We start from the raw sequence: 18944 nt of genomic DNA on the forward strand, positions 1-18944 counted from the left end.
AAATAATTAAGATCACAGAAAAAAAGCACTGGAGCCATCCTCCTCCTCCTCCTCTCCTCCTCCTCCTCCTCTCCTCCCAGCTCTTCTTTTTTTAATCACTAATTATTTCCCAAAGTGAGAAGAGAGGTTGTCGGGGGAGGGTTATTTAGTTCCAGAATGCAACCCCTTCTCTATCTCACAGTGTTGCCAGGGCCTTATTCGTCACGGCGTCGTGGAGACAACAGTCTTCGTCACCGCGGAGAATCCTCATTACAGTGGAGTCATGGGGGGGCAACACATCTGCATGCTCACAGCGAGGGGCTAATTGTATCAATATGTAAAAAATCCCCCCGTTGCCCCCCAAACACAGAGAAGCTGTTCATATATTTCGGTGGTAATTGAACCAGTGTAGGGAGAGTGTGTGTATGTGGAGGGGGGAGGTGGGGGGGGGGGGGGAGAGACACGCAGTGAGATGAGGCAAAGCCGCAGAGTTCAGCTTAGAAACTTCTAAGCAAACAACGCAGTCTTGCCCTGTCTTCTGGTATTTTCCTTGTATAATCGCCTAGGCGGCGACTTGCAACTTCGTTCTTTTTTCATAAAACCAAACATTGTAAAGGACTGGTGAAAACCAGCCATTCTTCCTCGCCCGACCACACTGGCTAAGACCACAACCTTAAACACAATGAACAGAGCGATACCAGAGCTCCAAAAGGGAGAGACAGACCACCATCAACACCAGAGACAGAGACACGTGTTGTCACTCACAGGGGGATTAGTGAGTGGGCTCAGGGACAGTGTGGAGGAGATGGACCTTGGACTTGTTGACAGTACCTTGACAACTGCAATCCTGTCAACTACATGCCGAGTAAACAACAGAAGCAGACAGCCGTGAACCCACAACCACACTTCCTCCCTGTTCCCTTTCAAACGACGTCGGTTGGCGGATGATATGATGGAGGGGGCTTTGCTTGTTGTGTTTGATTTCAACAGACACAGAGATCCCCCTCTATCAAAGCACCCCAGTCCCTCAGTCCCCCACCCCTCCCAACCCTGGGGGGTGCTCCTACCCTGAGGGCCTGGCTGTAGGGCCCGATGTTGGCGGGGGCCCAGTGGGACAGGCTCTGGACATGCAGGGCCTCTCTCTGGTGGAAGGATTCCTCCTCCTCCTTCTCCTCCTCCTCCTCCTCCCCAGGGGCCGGCTGGGGCCAGGCCTGCAGCAGACAGTCCACCTGGAGGAGCTGGCCAGGGGGCAGAGGGGCCTGCACGCACACCCTGGGGACAGACGGATGGATGGAGAGAGGTAAGAAGAGAGGGAGGGGCAAACGTGAGGTTTAGGGCGAAGGGCTTTCCCTCGCAAGGCGTCACACGCAACTTGGCGTGTTGGAGGGAGCGTGTTGGAGGGAGCGTGTTGGAGGGAGCGTGTCGGAGGGAGCGTGTTGGAGGGAGCGTGTTGGAGGGAGCGTGTTGGAGGGAGCGTGTTGGAGGGAGCGTGTTGGAGGGAGCGTGTTGGAGGGTTGGAGGGAGCGTGTTGGAGGGAGCGTGTTGGAGGGAGCGTGTTGGAGGGAGCGTGTTGGAGGGTTGGAGGGAGCGTGTTGGAGGGAGCGTGTTGGAGGGTTGGAGGGAGCGTGTTGGAGGGAGCGTGTTGGAGGGAGCGTGTTGGAGGGAGCGTGTTGGAGGGAGCGTGTTGGAGGGAGCGTGTTGGAGGGAGCGTGTTGGAGGGAGCGTGTTGGAGGGAGCGTGTTGGAGGGAGCGTGTTGGAGGGAGCGTGCGCAGCGACGGCGTCTGACCTGGCTGGAGGGTTGGGACCGAAGTGCGTCCTGTAGACGGCGTTGACGGCGCTGAAGTCCTCCATGCTCCTCACGTACAGGTGGACCAGGACAATGTGCTTCATCTGCCAACCTCTCGTCTCCAGCTCACCTGAGCCACACCACACCACAAACAGATCACTACACTCACAAAACACTCTTCTTTAGGGCAGCGTGCATTGACGCACCGGAGAGCGAATACGTCTAATCCTTCTATGTTCACCAATCTTTAGACACGGAGGTAAGACAAGGTCAGGGGGAAAAACGCAGCCTCTCTCCCAGCCATCCTGAGATCAAGATTGGAGTTTGTTTTGCCTTTGTCAATGCTGGCATTGTCTCTGAAAAAATAGGCCCTCGTACAAAGAAGGTTCTTCATTAAATATTAACTTGTTTAATATTGTCTCTGCCCTGGGAAGACTGAGCAGCCCTGCACCACCATAAACATTAAATATGCTTTTCATCTTCCCTGCCCGTCTCTTGATAGAAAACAAAAAAGCAGAGAAGAAAGAATGAAGAAGATGCTCTGGTAAAAGCATACGCTTAGAAAGTTCTGCGGGGCGAAAAAAACACCCAAAAAGCGAACCGACCCACCCAGCGTGTGTGTGTGTGTGTGTGTAGCAAGGCGAGGGGCCGTTCCTCTCCACACTATGTTCATCTTGCAGGTACTCTCCCTGTGTGCCTCCAGCCCCCGGCCCGCCCCACAGACAGCCTGCATCTCTGACACGCGCCAGAGCGCTCGCAGCGCAACCAGCAAGGAGCAGACGGAACGAGAACCACCTTTTTTCTTGCGCCGGCTTCGTCCAAACTCGTTGAATTCGTCAAAACTGTTCAAGTGCGCTTTTGCTAACATAATAAGGAGGGAAGTGACCGGGGGACTAAGAACTTGACCCCCCGCCCCCATGTTTGGGGGGCTAAACCTTGCTTAGAGACATGGGACCCCCACACACCACACCACCCAATCAAGAACAAATGTTTTCTGTAATTCCTTTATCTGGTGCGTGTGTGTATCAAATATCACCCCTGGTCAAACTCATCCCCATCCACCTCTTTCAGATCTTGAAGAAGAAAAAAAAGTTTTCTAATTTTCACTTGTTCGCGAAAATGGATTATTAGGAGTCAGGGCTCGGTGGTGTGGACGCGTTGTTTTGTTGTATTGGCCTTTAAAGAAGCAAGAGAATTCTCCAGTAGCTGAGTATTGGCTGGAGCTAGGATATGTTTGAAGGGATTTTTTTGCGCTCTGATCCCATACTTTGTTTAGGGCAGTGCTTTTCCTTCTCTCTCTCTCTCTCTCCTTCATCCCCCCCCTCCCTGTCTGACTTCTCTGTAGTCTAGAGTACTGTACCTTGTAGCAGTGTAAAGGCAGCCATGGTCTGGTTGTGGATTCCAGGGTCTGGGCTGTGAGCCCCTGAGATCCCCGAGACCCACTGGTACCCTCTGGATGTCCTGGGGGAGCAGGAGGGGGGGGGACCTGGGGGGTGAAGGGGAGGGGCGGGCTTTCATAAAACTCCTCTAAGAGCTCAAACAGCTCGGTCAAGTATTCAGTAGGTTTGGACTGTTTTGGGGAGACAAAAGGGAAAGAAATCCCTTAAACTACGGGTTAACCAAGTTTTGTTTTCAAACTAAAAGCCCAACGAGGTGTAGAGGTCCAGTCATGTGTACAGGAACAGACTGGAGCAGATGAAACAGGAGTCCGTAGACTGTCGTAAATGTTCTTGGGGAACGGCAGCACTTGTCAACGATCATTCAAACATACAGGCATCATGGTGCTGACCACATCACACAGAGACCCAGGCATACATCACACACACACACACACACACACAGAGAGAAAAACCCGCGTGCATCTCACCACGGCCCGACTGACAACTAAGGTCGCCGTTTGATGTAAATTCTAGCTGGATGTCTTGGGCTTGATCAGCATATTCTGCCTCCTCTGTCATGTTGTCGATGGCACTCTGGCAAGGACAAGGAGGAAGGGGGCGAGCCCCTGCCACCCGAGCCTGAAATCAAACACCAGCGGGGGGGGGGGGTTAGGTAGGGTTGAAGGAGGGGGTGTACATCAAACCAAAACATGCACCCAACACACAAACGGAGCCAAAATGGCACATAATTATACATTTTCAATAACTCAACCCAAGGCGGGCTATGCATGTCACTCTCCTCTGAAGAGGGCCCGGAACACAAATAACTGGGAGGTGAATGAATATGGAACACCACGCTCACGTATTCATGCATTAGGAGGAGAAGTGGTGGGGCGGCGCCTGGTATTTTCTGATACTTTAAATTCAATCATGCCAGCCGTCCGTCAGGCCAGCTGACGGGTCCGCCCGTGACGAGCGCTGGGGCTCGGGCCACGGCGGGGGGGTTTGCACGCTCGCGCGGGTTTATTTGGACTTGGCCTCCACGCCCTCCTCTTCCTCCCCTCCTCTTCCTCCGCTCCTCTTCCTCTCCTTCCCGGAACAGTGGAGCGGAGGGCGGACCATTTGCATGCTCTGAAGGCAAACGTAATACCTGCCAAATTCCACCGGGGCGACATGCTATATTACAATAAGTCATTCCGCGTGTCCTCAACGGACTTCACCCCCACCCCCCTGCTTCCACCCCCCTCCCCCCGGTCCTGTCAGCTGTACTTGGCCATATGATAATCAAATTAATTATACTCCGTTCGCTCGCGTGGAGCGGTGGAAAATAGCTTGACTAGCGTAAACCGAGGGCAAATGACGGCGTGCCTCCCCCCCCCCCCCACCGACCCCCCTCACGAGTCCAGGCGCGGTTTTCCTCTAGTGCTGGTGTCACGACGCATCTGTCACCCTGACGGAGAGCGCTTGCGACTGGTGTGCCGGGGCAGGTTCTCCCCTGCCTGGAACCGAGCCCTGGAATCTCCCTGCTCTTCCCCCAGCAACCTGGGGGGTCCGAGGGGGCGGCTGGGGAGAGGGGGGGTGAGACGGGGTGGGGGGGGGGGGGGGGGGGGGGGAGTGGGGTGTTGTGGTTGTGTGTGTTTGTTTGAGCAGGGGGGGGTGGGTGGGCGGGGATGTATAAAATAGATAGCTGTAGGGGGTCACCGAGGATGTGGGGATATGGTTTCTGTCCCTAACAACCCCGATCCCCCACCAACAGGCTGCCACCCCCCTCACCACTGTGCGCACACACACACACACACACACGAGGGTGCACGCATTCAAGCGCCCACACACACACACAAACACACACACACAAGTGCACGCATTCAAGCGCCCACACACACACACAAACACACACACATACACACTGTATCCTACAGCCTTGCCAGGCCCAGGGCTAGTCACATACCCATGGGTAACTGCTATGCACACACACACACGCGCGCGCACGCACACACACACACGCATACACACACACTCCTCCCAAACCCCTGCAGCCTCAGTCTTTCTCATTACCGTGCTTCTACCACAGACTAGCACTGTCACTGGGGAAGTTGCACTTAACACCCTCTGAACATTTTCTCTCTCTACTTAACACTCTTTTATCCATCTCTTGCTTCCTCTAGGACAGTCAAGGGTCCAGCCCTGCTTCCTGCCCTGTCCAGCTCATCCCTGCCCTGTATCCTGCCCTGTATCTGCAAGGTATCCGGTGTGTAGTGGTTGTAGCTTGTCACACCAGTGCTGCTCTCTGCTAATACCAGTTAATGAGTACAGACAGCGCTCAGTAGGAGAAGGATGATGTCATGCCCCTACAGTCTGGTCCACAGTGCAGTACACACACAGGCACACACATACACATACATGCACACACGCACAGCTTGATCCGACCCCTGAAATATCAGGGCCAGCTCAGTCACCCATCTGCTTTGGAGTGACAGACATAATAAGAGTCAGGGTGGCTGTCCCCCCTGTCTGCATATCCTCCATCTCACTCCTTCTACCCCCTGCCCCACCCCATCATCTCACACCCTCCATGCCTCCATCTCACTTCCTCCTCCCGCTATCCTCCCTTCGCCCTGCATCCCTCTCCCTGTGTCCCTCTCCCTGTGTCCCTCTCCCTGTGTCCCTCTCCCTGTGTCCCTCTCCCTGTGTCCCTCTCCCTGTGTCCCTCTCCCTGTGTCCCTCTCCCTGTGTCCCTCTCCCTGTGTCCCTCTCCCTGCGTCCCTCTCCCTGTGTCCCTCTCCCTGTGTCCCTCTCCCTGTGTCCCTCTCCCTGCGTCCCTCTCCCTGCGTCCCTCTCCCTGTGTCCCTCTCCCTGCATCCCTCTCCCTGTGTCCCTCTCCCTGTGTCCCTCTCCCTGTGTCCCTCTCCCTGCATCCCTCTCCCTGTGTCCCTCTCCCTGTGTCCCTCTCCCTGTGTCCCTCTCCCTGCGTCCCTCTCCCTGTGTCCCTCTCCCTGTGTCCCTCTCCCTGTGTCCCTCTCCCTGCATCCCTCTCCCTGCGTCCCTCTCCCAGGGCTCCTCCCACCCGGCACCCTCCCCCTCTCCGTCCGCTCAGCCAGCTACCTGAATCCTAAGTGGCCTAATGTGAGCAGACATGTTTATTAAGCCGGGCCTAGTTTCGGGCGGGGGTGAATATTGCACACGTCAAAGTAGGCCGCGTCGGGCTTGAGGAAAGGGGAGAGTAAGGGAGAGAGAGGGAGAGAGAGTGAGGAAGAGAGAGTGAGGGAGAGAGAGAGAGTGAGGGAGAGAGAGTGAGTGAGGGAGAGAGAGAGAGGGAGAGTGAGTGAGGGAGAGAGAGTGAGGGGGAGAGAGTGAGGGGGAGAGAGAGTGAGGGATGTGGAGGATAGATCAAACTCCCCTCTGGACACGGATTATGTGCTCCTCCTCCTTTCCTCTGTTTTCTTTCCGGTGCCAAAGTTGCCAGGCAACTTTTTTGGGGGGGAAGGGGGGGCTGTTCTCTACAACTAGATTTCTGTTCACCAAGTAGCTTCTGTGTCCATCTTCTTGGCTGGATCAACGTGTTTCAAAGCAGCGTTTGTAAGGTCACATGGAGGGATGAGCTAACGGTAATGCCCGACTCACGTCGTCCTTGTCCTCCGTGTGCATCCTGGTGAAGCGGAGGTAGCCGACCGGGGCGAAGGCGTCGGCGGAGTGGATCACCGTCTCCATGGCATCACTGGCCGGAGAACAAAACACACACTTCAGCAGAGTCTAGGCTGAACACATCCTACCTTCAACCGGGAGTGGAGTACCACGTCTGGTACGGTCCTCATAGCAGCTCAAGTGAGAGGGTGTGGCAGCGCTTTGTTCCCTTACATAACGATTCTTTTCTTGAAGAGCGGGCAGTCGAGGGTGAAGGTTTCGTATTCGCCACCCTCCCCACACACGTGAATGCCGTACTTCCTGTGGAGCTGGTAAACGAAGAACGAGCTACATTCAAGCACCATGAAAACCAATTTATTTGTGATACAGATTGCTTGTCATTTTTATGTCAGCAAAATCTAAATAATACTGTTAGAGAATTGGTGGGGATAGGGTGTGTGTTGGGGGGGGGGGGGGGGGGTGGAGAATGGATCAGGGGGGGTGGTGATTGGATCAGCTCTGAACTGCTGTGCAGAGGTAAATCCCTGACCTGTTTCAGATAGGGCTCCATGGCAGCCAGGGGTTGGCCTAAGTGCTTCTCAGGATCCAGGCCTATGACACAAAAACAGAGTTACAAAATGAGAGAGGGTTTGGGAAAGAGAGGAAGAGAGAGAAAAGAAACTGAGGAAGAAGACTGATCAGGGGAGAGAGAGAGACTGATCAGGGCAAGAGGGGAGAGAGAGAGAGAGAGAGAGAGAGAGAGAGAGAGAGAGAGAGAGAGAGAGACTGATCAGGGACAGAGAGGGAGAGAAAACAGTGATTGAAGATGACAGCCAGGGAGGTTTAACGGGCAGGCGCACAGACGCACACGTAAACCTGCACCCGGGATCTGTTTGTTTGACTTTGCTTGTGGTGTACACACATATCCCCGGGTAAGGGCAACAGTCCTGCCATGCCAGGCAAACAGAGAGGCCAGACCCCCCCCCCCCACCCTCCCTCTCTGCCTGTTTCCTTTGAGAACATAAACTCTGGAACAGATCGTGTTTATTTGCCTTCTCCCTCTCCTTCCCTTGAAGGAGTGCATGGCAGTGACTCATAGACATGGGAGAGGGGGGAGGGGAGGGAAGAGAGTGAATGAGGAGGGAAGCTGGTTCTGAACCACCCGAGTGGTGACCCGTTCCCAAGTCACATGGTCACTCACCCCTCCAGCCCTCAATTTCCACCCCTCGCCCCGACTTCTTAAAACTGCTTAAAGCGAATATCTCACCTTTAAATAGAAACCTGCCGCTTAATTCGAGCTTCACGGGAACTTCTCAGAAGTTCCCCGGACACAAGACGTGGCCCGACTGCACAGAGAGCTTAGTGCCTCTGTCACTCCTGTAGTGGATTATCACACATTAGAGCAACAGCTCTAGAGAGGACCGTCTGAACCATAACTCGTTTACACTCAGGTCACATCTTAAATAACGATCGTTTTACTGGGTGCGTGACACTGAAATCCCATGTCCTCCTCATCTCTCCTTCCTAACACCTGTTCCTAATGAGGTCCAATAAAATCCGACCTGCCCCCGCCGAACCAGTAAACACTCTCAGCCAACACACAGCAGAACGGCCTCGGATGACAAGCGCAGCTGTGTACAAACAACCGAGAGACTAAACAACGAGATGAGAGACCGCACAATTCCACAAATACAAACGAGGAAACAAAGTAATCCAACCACAAGGACCAAACACAGGAAAGAGAGTTTGGAGGACTGACATATGCACTAGTTACTGTCTTCTTCTGACCTGGACTACTTCTCACTTCTAACTCTGGCTGTCTGTTCATTCAGTGGCAGGCTATTCACACCAGACTAGATACCTGCATGGTCTGACATGGAGTTGTGACAAGGATGCTAGCGCTTTCTCAGAATTCTCCCTGCTGTTCCCCCCTGCTCTAACACATCCACCCCAAATCTAATCCAGCCACTGACGACGTTACCCAAACCCATCAAGCCTGGACCATGTGCTTTGATTCTGGCTCTTAATTAGAGGTTGAGAGTTAATCAGAAGGTGAGATACTGTCTTTTCCTCTGGGCCTGACAACCCCAAAGGTCAGATGTCATCCCCCAGGCCCCCCCAGGGAGGGCTGGTTACCCCCCTCTCCCACCTCCCTCCGGGGGTCCACCACACCCGGGCTCTCGGCCTCAGCCGATACCCCGCTGTCCACTGTCACAGGGGAGCGAGGGAGGGATGAGATGTCGGAGGGAGGAAAGGAGAGAAGTGGGGGGAGAGCTGGCTGGAGTATGGAGAGAATAAGAGAATGAGCAAGGCCCTTGTTCTCCACCCTGGGGAGCGCCGGTCTTAATTAGTGTGAGAATATCTAATCTGGACATCGTCTCATCTTAACCCCGCCGCCAAGGTAATAAGGAAGAATAGAGGGGGGAAAAAAGACATTAAAATTCAGTCCCATTCAAATATCCTCTTTAATTAGTCATGCCTTTTAACACGTTTTAATGAGCGGCTTCACATTACAGCGGGTTGTCGCTTTTTTTAATATGTTCATTGGCTTCCCGGCCTTAAATAATATATGATTACATGATTTGATATTTACAGGGAGGGAGGTGGGGCTGTGCAGGGAATGACTGATATCATGTGAAATGATCTACTGTAGATGACAATTACCATTGTGTCAGACGCACAAAGTGAAAGCCCTTCACATGCACTCATTAGGTAAATTCCAAACTGAATTGATGATCAGCCTAAATAACTCAGTTATATATATATATATCTATTACCTATTTTTGTGGCAATTGCCTCATTTGCCTCCTGGTCACATTGTTGTCTCAATGGGAGCTCACTCCTAATTGTCGTACCTGCCGGAACAATAAAGGTTAAACAAAGCGTTTGAAAATGGCAGGTGGCCTGAGGTCCACAGTGGGACCTGGTAGGGGCCTCTGGATGCTAACTGGAAGGCTTCCGTCTCCGGTCTCTCTCTCATCGCCATGTTCTCCACATCAGTCTCCACTCAAACTGTTTTATAACCTGACCTAAACGCAATTACCCCATCTCATTATGCCACATTAAAACCAAATAAGCCCACTAGAAGCTGCTATTATTCTACCATCAGACACAGGTTACCCACACCCCAGTCACACAGAGACAGGTGTCCTCAGAGCTGTAAAGGAAAGGTATCCCTTTATAAAAGGCACTTTTTATCCTGTGTTATCCTATAAAACTGCAATTAAATTCAGTGAACTTTAAGAGGAGGCAGAGGAGTAATGAGGTAGCCGACAGAAAGGGCCTCGTTGCTATTAAGCTTTGCATTAGCGAGAGGAATAGTTATACAGACGAGGAAAGAGAAACATGTCTACTTGCTGAAGGGGAGTGAGTGAAACCTTGCTTGTGATATAGCTAGTCGCTAGGTGTGCTTCGATCTAAAATACCAAATTAGAAAGAAAAATCCTCCTTATTTACATTTACATTTAGTCATTTAGCAGACGCTCTTATCCAGAGCGACTTACAGTAAGTACAGGGACATTCTCCCCGGGGCAAGTAGGGTGAAGTGCCTTGCCCAAGGACACAACGTCATGTGTACTGGCCGGGAATCGAACTGGCAACCTTCAGATTACTAGCCCGTCCTTATATTTCATTTCAAATAGTCGAGACTGGTTCCATGTCCATGGTTTAAACCTCTGGTCATGGAGTAGACCAATCACATGCAGTTATGCCCACTGCTAAATTCTTTATATTTCATCCCCCCTGAAGCCTTAGGATCAATCCTAACCGGCTGATGAATGTAAAGCTGCAGTGAGCTCCAGTCCCTGGTCTGCTCGCAGCTCTGGGACACGCTGAGGCTAATGCTAAATGAGAAGCAGGCTGGGAGATGCTAGATAGCGCGCTAGTGTGGCAGCCACCCCCTGCATGTCTGGAGATCTGGAGCATCGACTGACAGCCTGTCTTTAATCCCCTGCCTTCAGAGAGTAAATTGGATTCATGATGTGTAACATTTTCCCCAGCTTTCTTTAAATGCATGAAATAAGCATCTCCTGGCTTGGAGGTGAGCCGAATCTACCTTTGAACAACGTTCTCAAAAGACCTTAGTGAAAACAATAGCTGTTCGGTATCACCTCATCTTGGGAAAAGAGAGGTAAAAGAGAGAGAAAGAGAGAGGGGGATACGGACAAAAGAAAAGGTGAAGGGGAGGGAGGAAGCACCAAACAAAAGATGAGAAGATTAAGGTTCGGTGTGAAATTTGTCAGCCGCTTATCTGGATCTCAACGTCTCAGGGCTGAATAGTAACCCAGGTGAACACAGCGATTTATGCATTACAGATGGAATCTATCAAATCTGGCAAATTAAAAAGAAAACTGTGGCAAATTATAACCTTATCAAATGTGTTTTCGAGGCAAGCCTTCATCCATCTAGGAACGTCTGCAGCATTGACACTTGTATTTAAAGAGCTTCTGGGGATGCAATTATTTCAAACGGATGTTATTAATTGAAAGAAGACTCGAAACATTCTCACGGCAGTGCTGAGAGAGAGCGAGAGAGTGAGAGAGAGAGCGAGAGAGACATAGACAGAGAGACACGTAGAGAGGAAGATAGGTCCAGAAGTAAGTGGAGAGGTCGTGACCTGGGTCAAGTTGTGCCACCCGAGGCTGATGGGTTACTGCTGCTATCTGTTTCTTTAACAGTGTCCATCACCTGGGCTCAGTCCCAGCACAATAGTGACATTAGGAGCACATTAGGAGCACATTACATGCCTGTGCTTAGGGCTCAGTGCCCCAAATGGTGAAAATAAATGGGAGTCAGATGGCTGAGCGGTGAGGGAGTCGGGCTAGTAATCAGAAGGTTGCCGGATCGATTCCCCGTCGTCCCACATGATGTTGTGTCCTTGGGCAAGGCACTTCACCCTACTTGCCTCGGGGGGAATGTCCCTGTACTTAATGTAAGTCGCTCTGGATAAGAGCGTCTGCTAAATGACTAAATGTAAATGTAAATGTAAATACCAGGGAAGATTGTTTCTGTAAAAACAAATAACTGTGTCTTTCTCATCATAGATGCATAATCACCTAAATTTCACAGAACCCGACCCACAAACGGCAATCTCATCTTGTTACGAGAGATTAGACACTGGCTGTAGACAAGAATGTTTTGTTGACCAAAACACATGACAGAAAGAGAACTGAGAGGATCTGTCGTCATCACTTTGCCAACCAGGAAGGCCAGGCTGGTGAGGAGCTTGAGAGGCTCTAGGGTTACCACAGGGAGACAGGGATCTCACACGAGCCAATTACTGCTAAATCTGCACACCAATTAACTGCCACAGAGGAGGGTGAACCTGCGCCCCATACACACCGACACTAATCAATCAATTAACTCATTACATGAACGTGTTATCAGATTGGCGCTCGGAATTGCCAATTACCACCGCTAAATAAGGTGAGGGTTCAGCTTTATAATAAAAAATAATGCAGAAGCTCTTCCAATAAAACAGCGTAATGGTCTTCATTTGTATCAGTCTGCTGCTGCTATTAGCTTAACAAGTGAATACGTCTTCCCCTTCGTGAAATGAATAAGTCCCTTTGAGGACAAAAAAATCTGTCCTGTTTCTTTCTCGTCTTTTCTCCCCAGTGGTGGATTAGGCTATGGAGATGATCTCCTCTGGAGCTTTCTATCTCAGCACTGCACTTGGACAGCTGTCTTTTTACAATGGGGATTTGTCATCTTGGGGGGAAAAATCGGGAATAGTTCACCGCTAATTTTCTCCTGTCTCTCTGAGCAGATCATTCAGGAACATTACACTCTCTACCTCTTCTCGATCTACCTCCCACATTTCTACAACTCCCTAAAAACCACATGTCTCCGACGGAGCTAAACGCACCAGGAGATCAGGGGGTGTTTTCTGCTGTTCTTTCAGATGCTGCCTTGACCTTTGCCCTGGGAGAGCTGTTTCATCTTCCCCTGAGGTCTGTACAGGTAAATCCTGACAAACACACACACACACACCACAACTCCACCCCCACTCCTACCCCCAAAGGTATGCCTCTCTCTGTCACCCAATCTCCCCCAAACAGCACAACTCGCTGCTCAGACCTGCTCTCTTCTAAGCTGCAATTATACGAGTGGTGCACCAAGTGCCGACGGCGTCTTGCGGCCTATTCAATTCTCTCCTTTCTAATTACTACCGCCTTAGGACAGGTGAGGAGTCAGGCCCGATAACATCTTCCCCTTTCTACCTGTAGCCAAAACACACACCCTCACACACTAACACACACGCACGTGCACGCAGGCGCGCTTGCACACACGGACACACACTATAAAAGAGAGATTAGATCCAAACTCTGACACCTAAGGTATGTTGGCGTTTTTTCCCCCCCAAATTCAATCTTTCGAACAACTGAGAGAATGTGCTTGGAGCAGAGTATGTTAAGAGTGTGTGGGGGGGGGGTCGTAAGGTTGGGGCAGAGGAAGGCGCCCGGCCGGTGACTAATGTCTCTGAGCTGAGCCGAGGTGTTCCTGTGTTCCATGCTGGGGTCATCCACAGACAGCAGTGCTGCTGAGCAGACAGCAGTGACAGGAACGTTCCTGGGCCAGACACAAAAGAGGCTTTGTGTCGGCCCACCGAATGATGATTGCGGTTTAAAAAGCCCTGCATTAGCATAATTACCTCCTCTGTCTGTCTGTCGTCTCTCTCTCTCGCTCTTCAGGTTCACCGCGTTCCAACAACGCGGGAGAAAGGACAGAGCGATCGAGGATATCAAAGGGGAAAAGTAACCCAAGACAAATCCACAAGTCAAGAGCACGGTATTGCAGCTTTTCGAGATAAGGAGCCTTTACTCTGATAAAAGAACAAAATAAGAACGCATTTCGGAGAAGGCTGTTAAAAACACAATCGGGTAGATCTTATTTGCATAACACAATAAGGGCCCGGGAAAGGGATTCTTAGCATTATCTCTTAAACAAAGGCCAAACCAAACTTTTGAAGTCACTCATTCATCCAACTGTCAGTCTTCAATCACCCAAAAAGTCGAAAATGAGAAATTGGCTCTAGAAATGTCGTCTATCAGGTCGCTGGGCTCATTCCTGGAATGTGTATTTAAATGCTGTTGAGAGACGAGAGCAGAGGAGCCAGTGTCACCACATTCAGCTCTCCGGGTCATCTGTCTCGCTTGGGCCCCTTTCAATTGAGTCGTACCCAGGACGACAACACGCACTTAAGAGCAGGTAAACACTGTCTCCGCCCGTGATCTATGGCCACGCAGAGAAGAGGAGCCACAGGAACCATTGGCGGCGTCACTGTCATTTATCACCGGCACCGTCAAAGGGAATTGGGGCCCTTCCGCTGCCAAACAGTATAGCGATCTTCACACCGTGAACTGGGGAGAAAGAATGGGAGGAGGGGGGGGAGGAAACCCGATCTCTCTGTCCTCAGGCCCCAACAACAGCCAGGTAAGATGAACCAGGTGACACGTTGACCTCCCGCCGCGGTGCCGGGCCCATTTAAAAGCTTAAGAGGAGATGTTCTAGATTGGTCTATGCTTCGGGGGACCGTCTGAGGCATGTGGCATCCCATAATGCAATGCGTGTTGGGCACACGGGGGGGGGGATTCATCAACGGGCTGTGTGCAATCACCTGTGATCCCACCTCCCCCCTCCCCCGCCCACACACACACCTCCTTCCCCACCCCTGCCATCCCTCACCCTTATCTTTTCATTTGGTTGTTCCGCTCCAGTGCTTTCGGCTAAACGCCGCTGCTGAACCACAGGCTGATGGTTTGAACTCCACTCTCTTCCCCTCCCTCTCTCTCTGGTTATGCCACAATGAGAGGGGCGGTTAGACGGAGGACAATGGGCAGGACTGCTCGCCCGCCGCCCCGACTGGGGGAAAAAGAGAGAGCGTCCCAAAAAAGAGAGCGACAAACCCACCTAAAGCGGCCACTTTGATGAGGAGGGCGTGGAGGTCAGCTGATATCATGTCGGAGAGCAGCGTCTCCTGGTCGCGGCGCCAGAGGAAGGCCAGGGGCTGCAGGCCCAGACGCACGCACCTGGGGGAGCAGGTGAGGAGCGAGGAGGGGGACGGGACGGGGGCGGAGAGGAGGTGGGGATACAGAAAGAAAGGAAACAAAAGGACGAGTGAGACTGACTTCAATCCTTTTCCTCGGATCACAACGCGGCTTCAAAGTCGGGCAGGGCCGGGCACTTTCACTTCCCGGTGGCTGGCTGCCACGGCGACGAGGCTGGCAAGGCACACGTTCACCTGACGACCGCCAGCGCCCCAGGCGTTTGTCAGGGACAAGAAGAGGGGGGAATTAAAAAGGGGTAATTATGGTAAGACGGCACCGCCTTGTGTTGTGTTTGTCCGTCACACACCGCTGCACACACACCCACCTACTGCTCAGTATGTGTGCAGGTAACCGGAGACCAAACTCTTGGGTTTACATGCCTAATGCTCAGAGAATGCCTGGGGTGTGTGTATCTGTGTGTGCGTATGACTGTGTGGGTGTGTGTGTGGCGGGGGGGCTGGGAAGGAGACAAAGGAAGATTGACAGCTGGATTTGTTCCTAAGCAGAGAGCTCTGTGGTTGTATCAGGAACACTAGACTAGAGAGGCTGCTTCTGGAATGTGTCAGACCACAGTGACAGTCTGAAGAGTTCGAAGAGAGAGATGGATGGAGAGAGAGAGAGAGAGAGAGAGAGAGAGAGAGAGAGAGAGAGAGAGAGAGAGAGAGAGAGAGAGAGACAGCAAGAGAAAGTTAGAGGGAGAGGGAGAGGGAGAGACAGAGACAGAATAAGAAAGAAAGCGAGAGACAGAAAAAAAGTTAGAGGAAGACAGGTAGTGTGATAGAGATCAGAATTTCACTCCAAAAAACTCTCACCTTCTTACATTTTAATTATTAATTAATGTGTTCATTTACCAGACGCTTTTATCCATGCTTCTTTGAACTTGAAGTCAAATATTTAAACCACTGTGCCATACCCATCCTTTATACACTAGGATGAGTCGAACATCACAAAATATGTGTCACCTACTGTGGATTGGCACCATTCACTAAAGACATATCTAGCCCACAACTGGCAAAACTGGCCTACATGTCTGACCCCGTCAAGGTCGTGTTCCCCAGGTAGGACAGAGCTTCAACATGAAAACAGACCTCATGTCAACAGGATGGAGTAAACAAATCTCAATGTACAGTACAATCCCTGTTTCGTGTTACAGCGTACTTCCTTCTGAGGGCCACGATGTGCGTCAACGCGGACTGAGGGACCGTGTGCTGTGTGTGTGTGTGTGTGTGGCTGACTTACACATGTTCCACTCGGACCCTCTGATAGTCCGACAGAATGGCTCCCACAGACACGGCCTCCGCTCCCTCCTTTTCCTGGCGGACGAGAGAAGAGAGGACAGGGTGAGGAGGAGAAGAGGCCCTCCTCCAGGAAACTCGTGTTAGGCCGCGTTTCCCTTCCCATGACATTAGCGCGTGGTAACAAGAGCACGCACGCATGTCCGCACACAGGCCCACACAGTGGTAGGGATGTTTACTCTACGGTGCGGTCCAGGTCTTCCTGGTCCAGCCCACATCCCCTCGAGGTATCAGCGGGACCCCGCCCACCACCTCAAGAATACGTTCAATAGAAATACGTACAACTCCTGAAACCTGTCTCTCTGACTGACTGTCTGGACTGGTATCTGTGTGTGTGTGTGTCTGTGTCTGTGTGTGGTGTGACAAAACCAATACTGATCAAGTCAGATTAATATTACAGGGATCAATCCCCCCCCCCCCCTCATGCCCCATCCAGAGCGAAACTGGGATACACAGCTGGACACACAGCTTCATTAGAACATTACATGGGTGGTAATTTGAATTACAGGCCAGTGCTGAGGCGGAGGAGAGATGCACAAGTTAGCCAGCAAATTACCTTGTAGCCATTATCAATTTCCCAGGCTACTGGTCCTTAAGATAACCCCCTCCCTTCCCCCTCCTCCGATTCCCCCCGTGGTCCTGCCTGCAATTTCTCTCTGCCTGATAAACATGCTGATTAAAGCGAACGGCGTGTAAAACCTTTGATACTCTCCTAAATGAAATCCATGCCCAGCCTCAGGCCGTGACGCTTCCCGCGCCACACAGCGCTCCAAGCAGACATGCCAGCTAATCAGATAAAGAATATATACAGTCTCGGTATGTGTGTGCGTGTGTGAAAGGACAAGAGAGACACGCAGCAGGCCGGAGGCAGGGTATGGGGACAGGGAGAGAGAGGAAGAGAAAAGGAGAGACCAAGAGACTCACACATGTACGTATATCCACATTCACACACGCACACATATACTGTCGCTGGTTGTAAAAAGCAGTTGAATGAGGTAAAAACACTTTATTTTAAAAGGGATTTCAGTGTGTTAACTGGGAAGAATGACTTTGCTGTATTGGTATGGACATAACTTCAGTTGACTGTGATGCTGTGTGACAGTAATGAGGCCAGACTGATCAGAGCTTTCCACAGAGCAGAGAAGGGCTGGAGGCGCAGTCAGGCAAGGCTAGGTAGGGGGGTGCTCCACTATGATACTGCCATAACCTTTCTCTGGAAATTCTGTCAGTTTATGTGGAACATATCAGAAATGAGCCAGAGAAAGAGAGTGACAGAGAGAAAAAGAGCGAGAGGCAAAGAGAGAGAGACAGAGAAAAAGAGAATATTAAAGAAAAAGAATGAGAGAGGAGGAAAATGAAAGAAGCTGAGTCGCTCAGCTCCAAACGCAGCAGGCCCTGACAGATTAACAACAACAACCACAGATAATTCATCCTCTCTACTTTCTTTCTGCTTCAACCTAACTCCTTCTCCCCGTCTCCATCTTCTCTCTCCTTCTCCTAGCTCTATATTCTCTCCTTCTCCATGTCTCTATCTTCTCTCCCCTCCTCCATCTCTGTCCACCTTCTCACTCCTTCTCCTACCTCTCTCACGGTCCATTGGGATGCCGTTGGAGGCAGAGTAACTATACTCTGCTTGGCCGTTAGAGGGTGGAATCAGTCAGGACCAACGCAGTGGGATCTCCTCTGTCCTGGTCTCTCTCGGAGTCTCACCACAGAGACTAAAAGTCTTACCCAGACAATAAGAAGATGCCGGTCTTCCAGTCCTCCCCAGAACTGTGTTCTCACATCCCCCTCAGCACTAAAAGCCAAACTCGGGCTCCCAGACCATCAGGCAAACAGCGTCACTGTGAAGCTTTTCTTGAACGTTGTTATTTCTGGGTGCCTCTTTTGTTTTCGATGCCGTTAAAGCCGAACCGGGAGACGGGGCTGGAATAAGAGCGGGCTAGCTCTGCTCTGGGCCGAACAAAACCAGTTGGATTTCCCAAATTCTAGACATACTTTGTCCTCTGCAGTGGAAAAGACAGGAGGGATCCCCACGGGAGGGGAAACGGGTGGGAATGGATGAATTTGGAAGAACCGAACCCATAAGAGTGTTCTGTGCGTCTTAACAGGGCTATAAAAACACAGACTTTGATTTGGTTCTGCTTGAAATATTTATCCAAATGTTTTATCGCTGGATAATATCGGCGAGGCAGTTTGTGAAGTGTTATGTCGGATAAAACACTTTATGAGTGATATCTGGCCAAACAGTGTTTTGTTAGAGTTACAGCAGGGGCTTTGGAGAGGTGCTTCGATAATGATCATATAAATCACAGCAGAGGTCACTGGGACTTCCTGAATCCCACAATGCACCTCTCCCTCCATCCATGACTGTCATCCGGGGTTAACGTGGAGATCCTAGACAAGCCTAACACCTCCCCACCCTCTGGCGATGTTCCAAGGTCAGCTCGCTGATTGTAACCCGTGATGATCCCAGTTCACATTAGGAGTTGCCAGACTGATCCAGGATCTGGGCCCTCAGGTTAACTATTCCTCCCTGAGCTCGACTTCTGGCACATGGAAGGACCCCAAGGAGCCCCCATCATAGGTAGACTAAACAAAAGGGGTCCATTAATGAGGATCTGAAGCCTCCCCACCCCCCCGCAGGCTCTCTGGCCCCCAAGACATGTCCATCAGGGCACTTAGCCCCATGCAGTCATTAACTTCTGTTACTAATTGTCAAATTCATTAAGGCAGCCCTCCCCTTGCCTTCTGTGCTGTGAATGGATGGAAGGCCTGGGATGAATGATGAAGATGTTGCAGCTGGCCAGGTTAAGGCTGGCAGACATGTTCTAA

At 51.3% G+C, this 18944-nt stretch overlaps 1 protein-coding gene across 3 annotated transcripts in view; it reads right to left on the reverse strand.

Annotated features, from left to right (window-relative positions):
• The window catches only part of dph6 (diphthamine biosynthesis 6), a 55446-nt gene that overhangs the window by 26807 nt on the left and 9695 nt on the right, over positions 1–18944 (reverse strand). For all 3 annotated transcript variants that reach the window (XM_047016239.1, XM_047016230.1, XM_047016247.1), the window contains exons 4-12: positions 16054–16127; positions 14678–14796; positions 7317–7378; positions 7001–7095; positions 6767–6860; positions 3634–3784; positions 3127–3252; positions 1767–1896; positions 1047–1251 (exon numbers count right to left, since the gene is read on the reverse strand). In XM_047016239.1, coding sequence (XP_046872195.1) covers positions 1047–1251; positions 1767–1896; positions 3127–3252; positions 3634–3784; positions 6767–6860; positions 7001–7095; positions 7317–7378; positions 14678–14796; positions 16054–16127 — 1056 coding nt within the window. The remainder of the gene's footprint in view (positions 1–1046; positions 1252–1766; positions 1897–3126; positions 3253–3633; positions 3785–6766; positions 6861–7000; positions 7096–7316; positions 7379–14677; positions 14797–16053; positions 16128–18944) is intronic.

This window comes from Hypomesus transpacificus, chromosome 3 (genome assembly GCF_021917145.1).
Source record: "Hypomesus transpacificus isolate Combined female chromosome 3, fHypTra1, whole genome shotgun sequence".
Lineage (NCBI taxonomy): Eukaryota > Metazoa > Chordata > Actinopteri > Osmeriformes > Osmeridae > Hypomesus > Hypomesus transpacificus.